Genomic DNA, 19,388 nt, shown 5'->3' on the forward strand with positions numbered 1-19,388 from the left:
CGCCTTCCAGCATGGAGAGAAGGTCTACTTCTGGTTCATTTGTCTCAGATATTTTATCTTTTTTCTGGACATGTGAGGATATGGTCATCTGCTTTTGTTTCTTGGACATGTTTAATGTTTATCTGTGGCCCTAATAATTAATTAAGTATCTATTTTGGTAATTTTTTATGTTTTCTGATTACCTCCAGGAATATGTGATCAGGATGTGGTCTTCCCTTTTCACTCTCCTTATTTCTTAATTCAGAGTAACTTTTTTTTGGCCTCAGTTGGGCCTGGCCCTCGGCGGTGGGCCGTTTGGGCCTTGGGTGGGTGGGTTGAGCCTAGGGCGGGCGGTTTGGGCCTCTGGGGGCCTGGGCGTCAGCGACCAGGCTGCAGGAGGGTTGGTTCTCAGGAGGATGGTTTGGGCCTTAGGCTGGTGATTTGGGCCTCGGGCGGGCAGTTTGGGCCTCAGGGGGCCTGGGTATCAGCATCTGGGCATCGGACGGCTTGGGCCTCAGCGGGTGGGTTGGGCGGATTGGGCCTTGGGGGGGCCTCTGCCTTGGGGACCGGGCTGAGGGCGGGTTGGCTCTCAGGGGTACTGGGCCTTGGTGACTGGCTCTGGGCCTCTTCAACCTGGGTACGAGGTGAGTTGGGCCTTGGGGGCCCTGGACCTCGGCAGCGACTGGGCCTTGGTTGGGCCTGGGCCTTTGTGACAAGTTTGTGGGCAGGTTGGGCCTCAGGGTAGACCTTGGCCTCAGTGAGAGTGTCTAGGCCTTGAGAGGGCCTTGGCCTCAGTGGGCGGGCCTGTGCCTTGGGTGTTCCTGAGCCTTGGTGGATTGGCAGAGGGCTGGTCTAGGCCAGGGCAATAGAGGGCTGAGGGTAATGGCTGCAGGGAGGTAGTGCCTGTATTTGATGACATAAAAGATGCCTCTCTCAGTCTCTCTGTACCGTGGGTACCCCGAATTTCCTGATATCCACGTCGATATCCCTCTCTATTTGTTCGGCTTTGTTAGTTTATGCTTCTTTTTCTCTGGAAATGCAGCCTTCTAAGTGGGGTTGCTCTAGCCGTGCATTCCAAGGTCTGCAGGGGGCAGAGGTACTCGCCGGCGCAGGCGCGGGAGTGGGAGCCACATGCAGGCAGGCAAAAGCTCAAAAATGCCTGTAATTCCTCAGCAATTTGATCTTTTAAAAAAACGAATTCGGAATGTTGAAATATAAGATCTTATGTTTGTTCAAAGGCTGTCTGTCTTTTAGACAGAGGTTTCCTATGTGCGATTCCGCCCCTTTTCCCCGGAGCCCTACCTGAGTTTCCTGGTCCAGGAAGTGCCGGTCACCTTCTCCATCAGCATTTATTGATTCATGCATTAAATAAATATTTATCAAGCCCCTCTTTTGTGTAACAACTGCTCCCAGCCAGTTTAAGGCTTACTAAAATTGTTGCTCTTGGCCTCATTTCTGACCTGTCAAAGGTCACTCTTGGTCCAGTATGAGGGTAAACCAAGATATATTGCTACAAAGGCTCCATACATGCATAGCCTTATTCCAAACAAAATGGGTTGAAACATGTCTTTGGGATCAGTGGATGACTGTAGACAAGATCTCTCAGTGATACATTTTTCTTAGTCCAATCAAAAGAAGGTCTAATTAAAAAAAAAAAAAAAGTTGCTTCCAAGGGGATCTGCATGGCCAGTTCAATTCAAGGCAGATAGGTCAGCTGAAAAGGTGATGGAGACTTTGTTTTGATATTACAAAGGTAACCTTTGATAGATTTTTTTTTTTTTTTTTTTTTTTTTAAGAACACAGGATGATCACAGGGGCTTAATAGGAAGAAGTTTTAAGGAAATTGAAAACTGCCTTGGTGAGAAAAAGGCCGGGAAAGTTGTGCTGAGGAATTGTTTTCCATTACAACAATACACCTGCTCATTCTTAGAGGCTTCCAAGGGCTCCTATGAGAATTTCACTGGGAAACCTTAGCCATCCACTCTATAACTGTTATCTTGCCCCTTCAGATTTCTTTTTGTTCCCCAAACTCGAAGAACGTTTCCGAGGAACATGGTTTGAATCCCTGGAGTATACCAAAATTGCCGTTTTGATGCAGTGTAAATCAAAGAGCACAGAATTTGTCTGGGAAGGATTGTTGTTGTGAAGTGCCTCAAGTCAGTCTGGATTCATAGCAACCTTGTATAGGGTTTCTGAGGAGTGGCTGGTGGGTTTGAACCTCTGACCTTATGACTCAAACTGACCTTGTGTTCTAGAGTATTATCCTGAAGCACCACACCAGGATTCCTGGCAAGGATTGGTGATGGTGGTGGTGTGCCGTGGAGTTGATTCTGACTCATAGTGACCCTGTACAGGGTTTCTGAGGCTGTAAATCTTTACGGGTGCAGAAAGCCTCATCTTTCTCCTGCGGAATGGCTGATAGTTTCGAACTGCTGACCTTGAGGTTAACAGCCTGTCTCTTAACTACTAAGCTACCAGAGAGAGAGATATGTAAACACAGTCTTCAGAATTGTATAGACCTAGATGGAGGATGTGTTGAGAAACAATAGCTTCCCGTTTTGATAGTTTCCTTTAGTAGATGTTTCTATGATTTTATAGTAGTACTTTTTGATGTACCCTTGCAAATGTGGGGTGAAGTCTCCTCATCTTTGCCTGTAGACCCTTGTCAATCTGTATCTTTCATTGCTCTTTGTCACACGGCTGTTGTGTTGTGTGTAGACACTTTCTTCACTGAGTGGGGTGTTGTGGCAGGTCATGATTTCTTCTAATTCATGGTCAGAAAGGCTCCCCTGGACCACTCCGATCCTCTCTCCCAACCCCAACAATGTCAGCTTCCACAGTTCATACTAAAATGTATAATTGCTTATTAGTTTACTTATTTATTGTCAGTCCATCTCAGTAAATAGCAAGTGTGTTGCTTTTATAAACTATTGGATAAGCAGTACTTAGTGCTGTGTCTGGTCTGTATTAAATGATCCATTCAATAACTGTCAAATTACTGACTATTGAATAAGTGAAAGTAAAAAGATACACTAGTTCCTAAATAACGCATGTACATTACTTTTTGTGGGTTTCCACTCTTCATCCTGCTTCTCCCTCTCTGTCTGTCTCCAGCTGTCTACATGTTATTGTTGTTAACTGCTGTCAAGGTGGTTCTGACTCATAGCAACCCTGCATAGCAGGGGTGGGGAAACTTTTCTGCCAAAATTTACATCATCGCAGGCCATAGAAAATTATCAGCTTAAAAATTAGCCTGCTATATTTGGTCAAACATTTAATTGACTCAGCCCTAATTTGATGGCTAAGGAGCTCTGGTTAGTGTAGTGTAGTGGGTACGAGTCAGGCTGTAGTTGGAAACTATCAGCTGTTTCATGGGAAAAAGATGAGGGTTTCTGCTCCTGTAAAGATTTACAGCCTTGGAAACCCTATGCAGGGTGGCTATGAGTCAGAACTGACTCCATGGCACACTATCACCACCACCGAAGTGATGGCTGGAACTGTGGTAGCCTTGGCAGGGCCAGACGAATGGCTACTTGTGCAGAGTCCTGGTGTGGCACTGTGGGCTAATGCCTCAGACTGCAAAGTGGTTTGAACTGCAAGGTTGGTGGTTCAAGCTCACCAGCTGCTCCTTGGAAACCCTATACAGAGTTACTATGGGTCGGAATTGACTCGATGGCATTTAACAACAACAACATACTGCCTGTGGAGTTCTGGTGTGGTGCTGTGGGTTAATGCTCTGGACTGCAAGGTCAGTTTGAACCACAAGGTTGGTGGTTCAAGCTCATCAGCTGCTCCTTGGAACCCTTTACAGGGTCACTATGGGTCAGAGCTAACTCGACGGTACTTAACAACATCAGCAATACTGCGTGTTGTCTGGACGTTCCCCACCCCTGATATATAGGGTTCCTGAGGAGTTTGAATCACCAACCTTGCAGTTACCAAGCCAGTGCTTATCCTACAGTACCACACACCACGACTCCAGTTGTCTACCTAGAACCCTCAAATGTCTGTTACTTTATTGTTGTTGTTTTTGTTGCTAAGTGCCTTCGAGTTGGTTCTGACTCCATATTCTTAATTCACCACCCAAGAGTCTAGACCTTTTTTGCCCCATTCAAGATTCATTGAGATATTAAAGACTGAGTCTTCTGAGTTTCTATACTTAACTAGAATGCAAAGTGGAGAAAGTGTTGAACTCCCAGGGTTTCTTCAGCAGCAGCGGGACTGTATTCTGTGTCACATTCGTCAGTAGAACCTCCACCACGACTAACCTAAAGAAGTCCCTGCTCTGGGTTGCAGAGGAGGGTTTTGTGCACTCAAGCTGGTGGAAACAGTGATGTGATGACATTACAGGAGACTGCAGATTCCGGCAGGGTTCACGCAGATTGTTCCTAACATTGGACTGGGTGGAGATGTGGTTCTGTGCGTGATGGGGAGCTAGTGACTATTTAGAGGAGGATGGTGATGTGATCTGAGAATCTAAGAGACGATGAAGAAATGGGATGTGTGTTGGGGGTCCACAAGACCAGTTCAGAGCAGCTGTAGAATTGTCCTGGCCTTTCCCCGCCATGCCAGCTTGCCCTGTACAACAGTCCCACCATCATAGCCAATGTCAGTGAGTCAAATGTTTGTCTTAGTATATATTGTACCTTTCTATGAATAAAAAATGGGATTCCTGGTGTGACGCTATAGGGTAAACACTGGATCACAAGTTCAGTTTGAACAGCAAGGTTGGTGGTTCAAACTCACCAGCTGCTCCTCAGAAATCCTATATAGGGTGGCTATGAGTCGGAACCAACAACAACAATATGCATAAAAGGGAGTCCTGGTGTGTGGTACTGTAGGATAAGCACTTGACTGCTAACCACTAGGTCCATGGTTCAAGCCCACCAGCTGCTCCTTAGAAACCCTGTGCAGGATCCCTGTGAGCCATGAAGTGATTTGATGGTAAAAAGAATAAAAAACAAAAACAAAAAACATTTCCAGATATAGTAACATATCTTTACCATAATAATGCAATAATGATAATAATAATATTTTGATGAGCATCACAAAGTAGTGCCCATTTGTTATTACATTTTTAGTGTAGTAGCCTTTTCCAGGGATAGTTCCTTATTATGAGCTGTGCATAAAGTGTACATTCATAACCCAGGGACTGATTGGACCACACATTAGATGACTTATGAGAACACAGTCCTGGTGTGATGTGCTGTAGGATAAGCACTTAACTGAGAGTCACAAGGTCAGTGGTTCAAACCTACCAGCCACTTCTCAGAAACCCTATACAGGGTTGCTATGAGTCAGAACTGACTCTACGCCACTTAACAGGAACTTAAGAACAGAAGTCTATTGTCTCATAGCTCTGGAAGGTAAGAGATTGAAATCAGGACATTGGTGGCATTAATCCTTCAGAGGAACCCAGGGCACACTTAGCTTCATGCCAGTCTCCTCACTTCTGGGAATGACTGGCATTCCTTGTTCTTGGACTTCTGGATGCACTCAAGGCTCCGTGTCTCTGTGGGTCCTATCTCTTCTTCTAGAAGGCCACCACTTATATTGGACTTGGATTCACCACTGTTAAGGAGCTCTGGTAGCATAGTGGTTATGAGTTGGGATGCTAACCTTAAGGCCAGCAGTTCAAAACTACTAGCTGCTCCATGTGAGATAGATGAGCTTTCTAAAGATTTACAGCATCAGAAACCCTATGCAGGGTCACTATGAGTTGGAACCAACTCCACTGCACATCACCACCATTATGACCTCATTTTAACTTCACTGATAGCATCTTCAAAAACTCTATTTTGCAAATGAGATCATATTCACAGGTACCAAGAGTTAAGACTTGAATGGAACTTTTCTGGCAACACAGTTCAATCCATAGTATCCAGTTATGTCCTCGTCCTGCTCTCTGTCCATGGAGACCATGCTGTCCTTCAAGCCCCTGTTCAGTTCCTCTCTTCTCTTTTTCTCCCTCCTTTTCCAGGTTAGAGTGGGCGTCTGTTCCTCAAGACAGACCAGACCTTCTTAACTGGAGCTCTGTCTCTTTTATGCTTCTACACTGCACATCTCTCTCAGTGTATCTCTCTGACTTTCCTGGTAACAGTGCGGTTACTTTGAGGGGATGTTAGCCTCCTAATTGAGCTCAGTAAATTCTTGTCAAAATTGCTATGATGTTGTTACAAAATGGTGGCTGACTTGGACTTTATCGTAAAGGAAAATGTTTTAAACACACCAACACTGACTCCTATTCTTGGTGCATGACTCTTCATTCTTTACAAATTCAGTTTTCGTTTTATCAAACATTATTTTCAGGCTGCTTTGAAGGGGAAGGAAGTGGACATTGAGCACTTATCCCATGCTACTTTTCATATTGCCACTTTTAATCCTCATAATAGTTCTGGAAGCTAAAGATTCCCTTCCATATTATAGGCCAGGAAACTAAGACTTGCAGGGATTAAGCTTCTAGCCCAAATTTACGCAGCTTTGCAAAGCTGAGGGTTGTGTCTGGCTTTCACAGGTGCTCTTCCTGGTGTCTGATGATGCAGGAAGCAATTATAGAAGCATGCCCTGGTATTCATTTGTTTTATTTAGAATGAGACGCTGCTGTTTACTTTCTCAGGAAGAAAGACAGAAATCAATGTAACTACGCTTATTAACTTTTTAAAATAGGGGGTCTCACAGATGCCAACACCTTTCCTGAGAGCACCAGAGCAAATATAAAAATCCAATTTGCTTGCCTTTTTTTTTTTTTTTTTTTTAAATCTTCTACAGAGTTTAAAATTCAAAGCTGTAAATGAAGAGCCTATGCGACAAGTAACGAACCAGTCCTCAGACACAAGGGTGTATTTACCTCTATCTCCTTTGTCCCCAGGCGGCTGTTCCTTTGATGAGCACTACAGCGGCTGTGGTTATAGCGTGGCCCTGGGGACCAATGGGTTCACCTGGGAGCAGATTAACACATGGGAAAAGCCAATGCTAGACCCAGCGGTGCCCACAGGTAAGTGACCCATGTGCTCGGTGTTGTGATGGGGAGAACTGGTTTGTTTATGTTTATGATGGCTCATGGGGAAGAGCTGTCTTACCATTTGAGGTTTCTGAGAAGGCAGTGGACAGCTCTGGAGGCTATTTGAGTTCCTTATCACCACAGCTGTTCAAACCATGGCTGTGAGCTTTCTTTGAGATGCTGTAGGAGTTATAAGTCACCTTGATTCAGGCACCTGTAGGCTTTCCTTCAGCTTTGAGAGTCTCAACTTTTACCACGTTGTTGTGAGTTGCTGTTGAATCAGTTCTGACTCATGTGCTGAGTAGAACCGCTCCATAGCATTGTCAGAAGCAGATCTCCAGGCTTCCAACGATCCTTTGGGTGGGTTTGAATCACCAACCTTTCAGCTAGTGGTCAAGGACTTAAAGCATTTGTACCACACAGGGAATTTAGCTACATTGCTTGGGCTTTATGCTCTGGCAATCTGATAGTATTGGGTCTTTACAAGAAGAAAGAGCTTCTGAGGAATTTTAAATCACCCCCTTTCTTCCAGACCACATAGAAACAGCTTGTGTATATACAGGGAAACTTTCAAAGTCAGACTATAAGTCATTAAAGTTAATGTTCTGATGTTCTGAATGCCAAGCATACTTTTAACCAATGGAGTTAGAGATCTAAATGTATACTCCTGATGGGTACCTGGGTGACTTGGAGCTATGGGTTGTACCTGGTGTATCCCAGATACACCTAGAAAGATATACTCTAAGGTGGGGGACACCTGATGGATAGAGTCCCTGAGTGGTGCATATGGTTAACTGAAAACTGAAAAGTTGGAGGTTCAAGTATATCCTGAGGTGCCTAGGAAGACAAGCCTGGTCACCTGCTTCCAATGACCACAGCCTTAAAACCCTGCGCAGCATCTACTCTACACAGTTCCACCATGAGTAGGAACTGACTTGATGACAACCACAGCATACCTGGTGGATACTTAGAGAAGGCACAGGGCTGGATACGGTTTTCTTCTGTTACATATAAGGTTGCCGTGACTTAGAGCCAAGTCAACAGCATCTAACAACAACAACAACCACACCTGGTGAGTAAATCCAGGACCAGTAAAGTGCTATGAAACTTAAAGTCACCTCTCTGGAGAAATGGGGTGCCTGGTACATTTTAAAGACAATTGGCTGTTGGAGGAGGGAAGCCACCCTTCAGTTCTAGCCCCCGTGTCCCTGAGCGCCTACCACACAATCTCCCCCTTTCTTTCAGTTGATCACTTGATTCTGTTGTTTTACTTCCTGAGGACATCTCTGCTACTACAGCACTGCCCAGACCATCCTCAGTCCTCCCCTGAATAACTGGAAATCCTCCAAACAGACAATTTGGTTTCTTTAATCCATTCTCCACACTAAAGCCCAAAAGACTGTTCTAAAGCATAGATTTATTCTTGTTAGGTTGTCTCCTTGTCTTTTGTGTTCTCGTTCCCACTGAGCTCACCCTTGCCACCCTCCAATGTCTGTCTGGAATTCTTCTGAGAGCTCTCATTTCTCTGAGAAAGAAGAGCAAAACCCCACCTTAGCCTCCAGTGCCTTTCATGGCTGGTCTTATTTCTATTTCCCTCCTCACTGTCGTCTACTCTTCCCTGTGCTTATTCACACCAGTCTCTGTCCTTCCCAGCCTGCTCTAGACTGTCAGGAACTTCTTCCTCTACCCTGTCTCCTGGCTTACTTCTTCACACATCTGTTGAAATTTCACTTCCTCTGAACAGCCCTCCTTAGAATCCCCCATCTGTAATGGTCACTATTGGGCTATTGTATCATTATATCCTTCTCCTTAAACATGTTTCACAACTGATGTTGTATGTTTGATGTCTGTTACCCCATATTATACATTCCCTCTGAGTAAGGAGCCTGGCTGTCTTGTCCACAGCTTTATCCCAGTGGCTGATATAGTCTGCCATGGGTATTGTTCTTGTTTGCTGCCCTGACGCATTGTGGGTAAGTAAAAGAAAATGACATTTTAGAAGGAATACCACCGGGTCCTGTATCATTCCCATGGTCAGCTGATAATCTGGTCATTATAAGTCACAGGGTGTTTTGGAAATAATTTTCCAGGCCTTTCTTCAAAGTTCATCTTACCCGGTACGTTCTGTTGAAATGTGTTCAGCATCAAAGCTCCACAAAGCTTCCACTAATAAGCAGGTGGAACACGGGATAAAGTCTAAATCCAGCACCACAGCTCTTCTCTTTCTCTTCTAGTATGCTTCTGGCTGTTTTTTGGTTCCTTGGACATGCCTGATTCTTTCCCTCTTGCTGGAATCTCCTCTTGGCTGATTCCTTCAGGTCTCAGTTCAAAGTCCTCAGAGAGGCCCTTCCTCATTGATCTGTCTGATGAAAGGCCCCTCCCTGTTCTCTGTCATGGCATCCGGCTCTTTTCTCCCAAATTCTTTGTCATGGACATGCCTACAGGGCAGCTTGTTCTTTTCCTGCTTCTTTGCTGAGTCCCGGCAGCCTTGCCCCCACCTTCACCATGGAGACCATGTGGGAGCTCCTGGTCTAATTCTGTGTGAAGGTGAAGTGTCTGACCCCGTCAGGCCTTTGGTTAGTGCAGGTTCCCCTAAGCTCTTCTCTGGCTCTTTCGGTCTCTGGCTCAAAGTCCACCTTAGAACCATGGCTCTGTCAAGCCCATCTCATATCAGATGCTGCTCTACAAACTAGAACCTTTGGGCAGGTGGTCTGCCACGAGTCCTGAAGGATCCCAGAGGGGGTTTCAAACACCCAGAGGGCTAGAGCTTCTACCTGCTCCATCTCAGTTCCCTTAACTGAATGCTGTACAGGAAATCTCAGCATATGCTTTTCCTCTTCCCTCCACCAGAAAGACCCTCAGGCTAGGAGTACTGCCCCACCTCACCTGGTTGAAGCTGTTAAAGATAAATGAGTCACACTATCCGCATACCCTCCTTCAGGCCTCTATCCTGTCCAGGGAATGAGCTGCAGTTCCTAGAGCTTCCTAGACACCCCCCCACCCCCCATCATGTATGTCCATATAGGCAACACTGGGGTGGGCCTGGTACAACAGGAGGGTGTCTTAAGGGCTGAAGGAAGCTATAGGTGTTCTTTTTTATTTTTTTTAGGTTTTTTTTTTTTAATGCTTTATTGTAAATTACGTGACAGTTAACATGGGAGAACATTAGCTTTACATTCATCCGATTGTATATCATTTCACTGCCATGGTTATAATTCCCTCCATGCATCATCGACCAACCAAAGGATATACCCCGCAAGCCTGCCTCCCGGTCGTCAGCATACAGCCCCTCTCCCTCTCTGGGTCTTGAGTCCCCAGCTGCTCCATCGCTCCACTGCCACCATCTCAGGCATCACTGCTTCTCTGGGTAGGGTTCCACACTCCACTCTTCTCCCTTGATGGTCTCAGAACCCTCTGCTCCTAGACTGCAAGATCAGCTACTCCTCTCCCTTTACTACAAAACATCTACCTTTACATTTCCAACCCTCACAGTCAGTCCTGATAACAATTACTCACCATTTATCAGCCTCACCCATGTATCAATTTTTATTTTTTTAATGTTTTATTGTGAATTATGTGATAGTTTACATGGGAGAACATTAGTTTTACATTCATCCTATCATATCATTTCATTGCCATGGTTACAATCCCCCTCCATGCATCATCAATTAGGTGTCCTTTTGTTTTCTTTAAAAATACATTTTATTTTGGTGAAATCTATATCACAAAACATTTGCCATCATAACCACTTTTAAGCATACAATTCAGTGACAGTAATTACATTTACCATGTGGTGTACCCATCAGCATTTTTTGTTAAATGCTGTTGAGTCGGTTCCAACTCATAGAGACCCTGTATAGCTGAGGAGCGACTGGTGAGTTTGAACTGCTGACCTTCCGGTTCAAACTGACATTGCAGTCCAGCACACTAACCCACAGCACCACACGGAGACTACAAAGGACTACCCACTTCCAAATGGTTTTTATCACAGTAAACAGACAGCAAATATAAGCTCAGTACTCCTTAAATAATACCTCTCAACTTCCACCTTCTTCCACCCCAATAACCACTACTACTAAATTTTGGTCTATGAGTAGTTACGCTGTAGGATCAACACTGGATTGCAGACCACAAGGTTAGCAGTTCATACCCACCAGCTGCTCCTTGGAAAATCTAAAAGGGTCATTATGAGTCGGAACCTACTCAACAGCTTAACACCACCAACAACAATGTAGTTACTGATTCTAGAGATTTCCTATAAGTGGCACCAGACCATATTTTTGTGTCTGATTTCTCTTACATAGTTTAATATTTCCAAGGTTCATTCATGTTATAGCACAGATCAGAACTTCCTTTCTCTTTATGACTGAGTCATATTGGATTGCATATATGTGCTAAGTTTTGTTTATCCATACATCTGTTGGTAGACACTTGGGTTGTTTTTTCTAAGTGTCCTTAAGACTGAAGTCAGAGGTACTAATAGGACTTGTGGACGTTTTCTTTCCCTTCCAAAATGTACAGGATTTTATTTTAAGTATTGTGAACAAAGTAAATGCACAAGAAACACTACATTTATTTCTCTTCTCTGCATAAGTTTGAATCTGCTGCTGAGCTTCCAGAGTTGTGATATTGAATCTTGGTCATTATTAGGGTACACCCTTCCCTAACTGTCAGGTCGGTTCATGGCAATTCCATGTGTGTCAGAGTAGAACTGTATTCCATAGGGTTTCCCAGGGATTTTTTTTTTGGACAGTAGATTGCCAGACCTTTCTTCCAAGGTTCTGGGAAGATTAGAACTTCAACCTTTTGGTTAGCAGTCTAGCACATTAATCATTTGTACCATTCAGGGATTGCAAAAGCGAAAACCTTCCCTAGACTTTTATGTACGTCTAGAAATGAAGCCAGCTCTCAGGATTTCCTCCAAGAAGTGCACCATTGCATCTCTTGATGCCCCTTCAGGTAGGCTGCTGCTTTTGCAGGCCTGCTGAGGTCCAGTGAGGCCCAGAGTCCTTGTCCCAGGTGCAGCCCTTCCTTGCTGGGATCTATTTCCCTCTCAAGTACTGCCCCTGGAGGAGTGTGGGGCCAACAGACCCAGCCTCAACCAGTCCCCAGGATCGGGGAACTTTACCCCTCACTTTCTTAACCCTTAAAGGCATGCCTCTTCTCTCCATCCTTTTCATACACATTGTATAAAGTCTTCTGATTCAAGTAGTGTCTGCAGCAGAGAAATCATAGGAGGCTGGTTTCCTGGCTGGAAGGGGCAGCCATTTTGGGAAAAGCCAGAAGGACCCACACACAGGCCTGCACACTTACAGACGTGAGCTCTTCCACACACCAGCCTGCTGTGGGAGCAGACACTGACTCCAGGAACTTAACCGCCTTGCTTCCTTTCTCTTGGACCAGGCTGTGTATCTGGTTTTATTCCAACTAATGTTGGTAGACAGTGGGTTTGGGCGCAATCACCCATGTATACATACCTGGCCAAATTGCCTGCCCAGATCACCTTTTCCCCATTAGAAACCACCACACAGGAGTGCTGTAGGTATTAGAACATTTGTTTTCTTTTGAGGGAACTGTCTGTAATGTGTACCTACTTGTATGCCTTTCCTCGGGCAGCCATAACAAAATGTCACAAACTGTACATTTTATAAGAACAGAATTTTATTGTCTCACAGTCCTGGAGGCTAGACGTCCACATCACGGTCTCTCCTAAATCCTCAGGGAAGATCCTTCCATGTCTGTACCAGTTTCTGCTAGCCCCAGGCCGTCCTTCACACAGATGATCTTCACACATCTCTATGTTCATCCTCTCTATGTCTCTTCTGCTCTTTTATAAGAACTCAGGCTGCTAACCTCAAGGTCAGTAGTTCCATGGGAGAAAGATGAGGCTTTCTGTTCCCATAAAGATTTACAGCCTCAGAAACCCTATGCAGAGTCTCTGTGAGTCAGAATTGACTCCATGGCATACCCCCACCATTTAGATTGGATTAGGGTTGCTATGAATCAAACTGGACTCAACAGTAGTGGTTACTGTGTCAGACAATGCTTTATTATTGGAGGAATTCTGATAGTACAGTGGTGTAGCTCTCAGTTAACTAAGCAAAGCATCAGCAGTTCGAACCTGCTCTGTAGGAGAAAGACGAGGCAGTCTGCTTCTGTACAGATTTACGGCCTTGGAAACCCTACGGGGAAGTTCTACTTTGCCCTATGAATCAGAATAGACAGGGCAGCAAAGTCTCTTTTTCATTGCCTATGTTAGCTGAACTGGTAACATCTTCAAAGACCCTATTTCCAAACAAGGTCACAATGACAGCTATGAAAGGTTAGAACTTCAACATCTTTGGGGGGGGGGAGGGGCACAATTCAGTGTTTCACACCCGTGTAACCCAAACTGGGTTATATATTTTCACATACATTATTTCACTTAATCTGCCTACACTTCGAGTTCAGAGAGATAATTTCCTCTGCTTTTGAGAAAACTGAGTCCCAGGGAGGTAAAGCGGTTGGTTCAAGGTCAAGTTTACATGTGGCAGAGGAGTCAGGACAGAGAAGTAAATCTAGCATACATGGTACCATTACCAACTAAACATCTTTTACAATTATTTCTATTTACAGCCATGATTTATGATTGCAGAAATAATGCATATTCATTGCAGAGAACATACACAGTAGCAATAGCTATAAAGAACAAAATAAAAGTCACACAAATTCACATAAATAACGATTTTCCTATTTAACAATATTTTTTTTTTCACATTTTCCCATGGCATTAAATATTCCTCAAAAGCATGTTTTCTAAAGGCTCTGTAGTTTTCCATTACAATGACTGTTCCAGGATTTATTGAACAACCTCGTGTTGTTTCATCTTTAAGTTCTTTTCGCGTCTCGCTCCTAAATCACAGTGTGGTGAGTTTTGCTGTGTTCCTCTCCTGTAGGTATGATTGTATTTGCTTTCATAAATGTGTTCCTGTACTCCCTTGCATACCAAAACTAGAATGGTTTGTGTTATTTTTTGAGCTCTTCATGAAGAGTATCATCCACATGTGAAACATGTAATCCTGGAAATTTGATGTTTGGGAAAATGTTTGGTGAATCCTAAAGTGCTAAACACAAGTTAAGAGTGGTGATGGAGGTTCCTGTGTGTGTTTTGTAGCTCTTAGTGCACCGAATGACCTCCTTCTGGGCACTTGTAGGAACATGCCCCAAAATGCAATTGACTAGGGTGCACTGAGTCACTAACCAGTCACAGTGGACATTGGCATGAAAACCTTCACAGTTCTCACTGGATGAAGACCAAGCCTGTTTGTAGTCCTTGTACCGATCAAGCCTTCGTTTTTCTTGCAGACAGGAGCAGTGTTTTATTTACAACTCTAATCCCAGCACTTGGGATTTAGTAAACACACAAAAAGAAAACCAATTGCTGTACAGTCACCTCGGGCTCATGCTGACCTCGTGTGTGTCAGAGAAGAACTGTGCTTTAATAGGGTTTCCAATGGCTGATTGTTTGAGAGAAGATTGCCAAGACTTTCTTCTGAGGTGCCTTTGGGTGGCCTCACACCTCCATCCTGTTAGCTAGCCGTGAGTGCACTACCTGCCTGCACCACCAGGGGTCCTTGGGTTCTAGTCTGGGGTTGCTGGAGGAATTGCTCTTAATAAGAAGAGAAGTTTTTCATGCTACAACCATTGACTCTATTTTAAGTCCTTTTCACTTCCAGCAATCAAGGTTTTATTATCTGCATATCTCTGTGCTTGAAAAAGGACAGCCAGAGTGCTCTCTGGAAACCAGGATGACCAGACACATCTCTCATACTTTGGAAATATTCAAAGGTGGACCAGTCCCTGGAGAAGGATATCATGTTTGATAAAGTAGAGGGTCATAGAAAAAAGAGGAAGACTGCCAACGAGATGGATTGTCATAGTGGTGGCAGTGATGGGCTCTGGTGTAGTAATGATTGTATTGGAAGGAAATACACAAAGTCACTGGGCCCAGGACTGGGCAGTGTTTCATTCTGTTGTGCATAGGATCATTATGAGTTGGTTCCAACCTGATGGCACCTAACAATAGCAACATATAGTTTGTTGTTGCTTGGTACCATTAAGTTGATTCTGACTCAGAATGATCTCACCTGATTGAGTACAACTGCCCATAGGGTTTTCTAGGCTCTAATCTTTACAATCACAAGGAGCTCTGGTAGCGTAGCCATTACGAATCGGGCTGCGAGCCACAAGGTCAGCAGTTCGAAACTACCAGCTGTTCCACAGGAGAAAGATGAGGCTTTCTGATCCTGTAAAGATTTACAGCATCAGGAAACTCTGTACAGGGTCGCTATGAGTTGGAACCGACTCTACGGCACACAACAACAACACTCATTACAGCCACAGGTCTTTTTCTCAGGAGCTGCTGGGTGAGTCCAAACTTCCAGCCCTTCACTTAGCAGCTGAGTGCTTGAGGACTGCTCCACCAGGGCTCTTCAAAGACATTGTACACAGACACAGGCCCAGTGTGTTAAGTAAGTTCACCAAGTGGCTGCAATTTTATACTGTTGAGGCAGTTCCAACTCATTGCAACCCTATATAGGGTTTCTGAGTCTCTAAGTCTTTTTAGGAGCAGAGTGCCTGGTGGTGTCTAACTACTAACCTTGTGGTTAGCAGCCCAGTGGGTAACCCACCACACCACCAGAGCTCCCTAATTTGTCCAAGAGCAGACAGTAAATGGGGTTAGCTGAGATTTGAATCCAGGGCAGTCTGGGTCTAGAGTTTTGCTCCTTTTTTAGCCTGTTTTTATTAGTGTATTATTTTACAAAACATGGTTTCAGTAATGTATGTGCAATTAAGTCATACATTAGGTACCATAAATAGAGATCGGATTAATTCATCGGTATGCCTGTATTTTAAAAATAATATTATGATGATAAAATATAGATAATGAAAAATGTATCATTTTGACCATTAAGTAAATAATTTACTGACATTAATGGCATTCATCATGGTGTTCAACCTTCACTACATTTAATTTCAGATGGTTTTTATCACCCAAACTGAAACTCAATATCCCTCAAACAGTAATTTCCTTATCTTTCTTCCCCTAGCTTTGGTAACCATGAACTTATCTTTCGCTCCCTGTGCATTTACTTCTGCTAGCTATTTCTTGTAAGTGGGTTCAGACAATAAGTTTTCTTTTGTGACACCTAAAATTTAATTTATTAAAGTGGTTTGAGGACTTCTTTAGGGGATATTCTCATTCTGGAAATTGGGACTGTCTTCTTTTTATGAGGCGTTAGTGGTTGATGTTAGATTGTCAACTGCAAGCTTGGCAGTTCAAACCTACCGGCTACTCTGTGGGTGAGAAAGATGAGACTGTCTGCTCCCCCGGAGGCCTCATATGATGTTGTAGGAAGTACTGGACCACAAGGTCAGTTTGAACCACAAAGTGGTGAACAAGGTTGCTATGAGTCAGAACTGACCCCAAGACTCTTAACAACAACAATAACCGTCTGCTCCCTTAACGATTTACAGTCTTGACGATCACTACGAGTCCTAATTAACTTGATGGCAGTGGCTTTGGGCTGTGTGTGTGTGTGTGTGTGTGTGTGTATCATTGTTTCAGTGGTAGAATTCTTGCCTTCCTTGCCAGACACCCAGGCTTGATTTCTGACCAATGCATCTCTATCTGTCAGAGGAGGCTTGCATGTTGCTATGGGGCTCAATAGATTTCAGCAGAGCTTCCAGAGAAAGATGGGTAAGGGAGAAAGATCTGGTAAATTACTTCAAATACAAGTCAGTCAGCTGAAAACCCTGAGAATCACAAATGACCCACTCGCAATCACAGGGATGACACAGACCCATGAAGTATTTTGCTCCACTGTACAAGGGGTACCATGAGTTGGGGGCTGACTTGATGACAGCTAATGACAATGACAACTGCAGCAGCCTTCCTTTTCATCACCGAAGATCAGCCATGCTCTCCCTTTGTTAAAGGGACTGCCTGTCAATGTCTTCTGAATGCAGACATAATGTGCTTGCTGTTGTCTGATCAATTTCTGCCTGAAGAAAACGTCACAGAAGCATTCATGTATCACACACACGTTTAACAGGACATGAAACATGGTTTCTCTCACAACTCTCTGGTCTCCTGCTGCTTCAAATCCAGCCCCTCCTGGGACAAGCTGTGAAGAAGACGTTTCTGAGCATTGTTGTAGTGCTAAGGATGGTGGGGTGTTTGCAACGACTGTTCTTCTCATGGGGCTGCTGCTCCACACCCAAAGCTGTTTTCGGTGGACTCCTTGTGTTTGAATAAGTGAATTGTTTTTTCTTTTAATGAGGGAACAGGTTTCTTTGTGTTTTGAATGCTGGAGTAATTTGAATTATGATTCTATATTCTGAGATATTTGGTGAAAAACAAACATTATAGCTTCAGTACAAATGCAATATTTTAGTGGATCTCTATATAATGGGGCCCAGTAACTATTGGAATAAATCCAGTAATTCATTGTAGTCTCATATTGGCGTGTTCTAGACTGACAGTGTCCAATATGGTAGCCACTAGCCACATGTGGTTCAAGCTCACCACCTGCTCCTTGGGAACCCTATACAGGGTTGCTATGGGTCAGAATCGACTCAATGGCACTTAACAACAACAAAAGCCACATGTAGTTATTGAGCATTTGAAATGAGCTAGTCATGAAAGGAAAAAATGCAGAAAATTTCAAGGATTTAGTTTGGGTTAAAAAAAAAAAAAAGTAAGATGCCTCTAGCTCTGCTCTTCCGGTGGCTTCTTTGTGGTAGGGCCAGAGGTTGGTGACAAACATTGACTCTACCACCAGGCCTTTGGCTAGTCTAGCCCTGTCTGTGAGTAGAGAAATCACCTCAGGTACCTGCCTCAGTGCTGCCACTAACCTGAGACTTCGATCAGGCCAGTTACCTTTTTTCATTTCTACTGTTTGCACGTCTTTGAAATGGATCCAACAATTTCTTCCTTGCTCAGACAAGGAAGCTTTGCAAATCGATAAATGGTGGGTAGTCAAAATACTGTACTCATCTACTCACAAATCTATACATCTATCTATCTATCTATCTATCTATCTATCTATCTATCTATCTATCTATCCATCCATCTATCCATCCTTGTCCCTCATCTCTGGTCTCTCTCTCGCTCGCTCTTTTTTTTTTTAATTCCTCCCTGTGTAGCTTGTTTCCTTTTCCCTTCTTTCCCAATCATTCTAAATTTTGTCCTTGGGTAAATGCTACCCTTTGGATCTCAAATAATTGGTCATTCTATAGTGTGCATACCTTACTAGTGTTGTTGATGAACTTATAGACCTGTCTATTGCTTGGCTGAAAAATTGAAACTTGGGGGTGAGTTGAGTTCTAGACCTGAAAGGTGACCAAGGACCATAGTCTTAGGAGTCCATCAGTCTCTGTAATAGCAGTAGCTTTTTTTTTTTTTTTTAATTATTATAGTTTTGAGTTTTGTTCTACATTTTTTCCCCACTGTATCCAGGACCTTCTAAGGTGATTCCTTTTTGAGCTTATGGTAGTGGTAGCTATGTACCATCTGGTTCTTCTGGTGTCTGGTAGATTGATGTTCATGTGGCCCATTGGGTTCTGTCAAGCTGACTTTATTCATAGCAACCCTGTAGTGGATTTCTGAGGCCGTCAATCTTTATGGAAGGAAAAAGCCTCATTTGTGTCCACTGAAGGGGCCATTGGGCTCAAACAGCCAACCTGTGGTTCACAGTCCAGTGCTTATCCTCTAGAAAGAACATATACAAATATCCTGTCAAACCTATTCATATAAATTGTTGTTGTTAAGTGTCATCAAGTTGGTTTCTCATAACAACCCTGTAAATGATTTCTAAGGAGTGGCTGGTGAACTTGAACAACCTACATTGCTGTTCAAACCAACTTTGCAGTCCAATGCATTAGCCAAAGTGTCACACCAGGACACACACACAGTCTCTCGCTCTTCACATATATATGTATTGTGCTTAAGTGTCACCTGAAATCCGCACTTCTGCTTCTGAGAAGGCTCATTAAAAACACTGCAGGATGGTATCACTGACTATCACCTCACTAGATTCCCAAGTGGTAACAATCACAATCCTGTAAAGGGTGACTCACGAGTTATCCTTTATGCATATATATATATCACAAGTTATCCTTTATATATATAAATATATAGTGGTGGCTGTGTGCCTTGGAGTCGGTTCCAACTCATAGCCACCCTGTACAGCGTTTCTGAGATTGAAAATCTTGACGGGAGCAGAACACCTCATCTTTCTCCAGCAGAATGGCTGGTAGTTTCGGATTGCTGACCTTGCGATTCGCAGCCCAATTCGTAACCACTACGCTATCAGAACTCATACATATATAGAGCTCTCTCTCTCTCTCTCTCTCTCTCTCTCTCTCT

The 19,388-nt window shown here is 43.8% G+C and overlaps 1 protein-coding gene across 1 annotated transcript in view; it reads left to right on the forward strand.

The window, feature by feature from the left end:
• LOC102821630 (receptor-type tyrosine-protein phosphatase T-like) overlaps nucleotides 1–19,388 on the forward strand; it is a 1,273,932-nt gene that overhangs the window by 31,429 nt on the left and 1,223,115 nt on the right. The window contains exon 2 of the mRNA XM_006839353.1: nucleotides 6,848–6,973. Coding sequence (XP_006839416.1) covers nucleotides 6,848–6,973 — 126 coding nt within the window. The remainder of the gene's footprint in view (nucleotides 1–6,847; nucleotides 6,974–19,388) is intronic.

The sequence above is a fragment of the Chrysochloris asiatica genome, unplaced genomic scaffold (assembly GCF_000296735.1).
Source record: "Chrysochloris asiatica unplaced genomic scaffold, ChrAsi1.0 scaffold00023, whole genome shotgun sequence".
In the NCBI taxonomy this organism is placed as follows: domain Eukaryota; kingdom Metazoa; phylum Chordata; class Mammalia; order Afrosoricida; family Chrysochloridae; genus Chrysochloris; species Chrysochloris asiatica.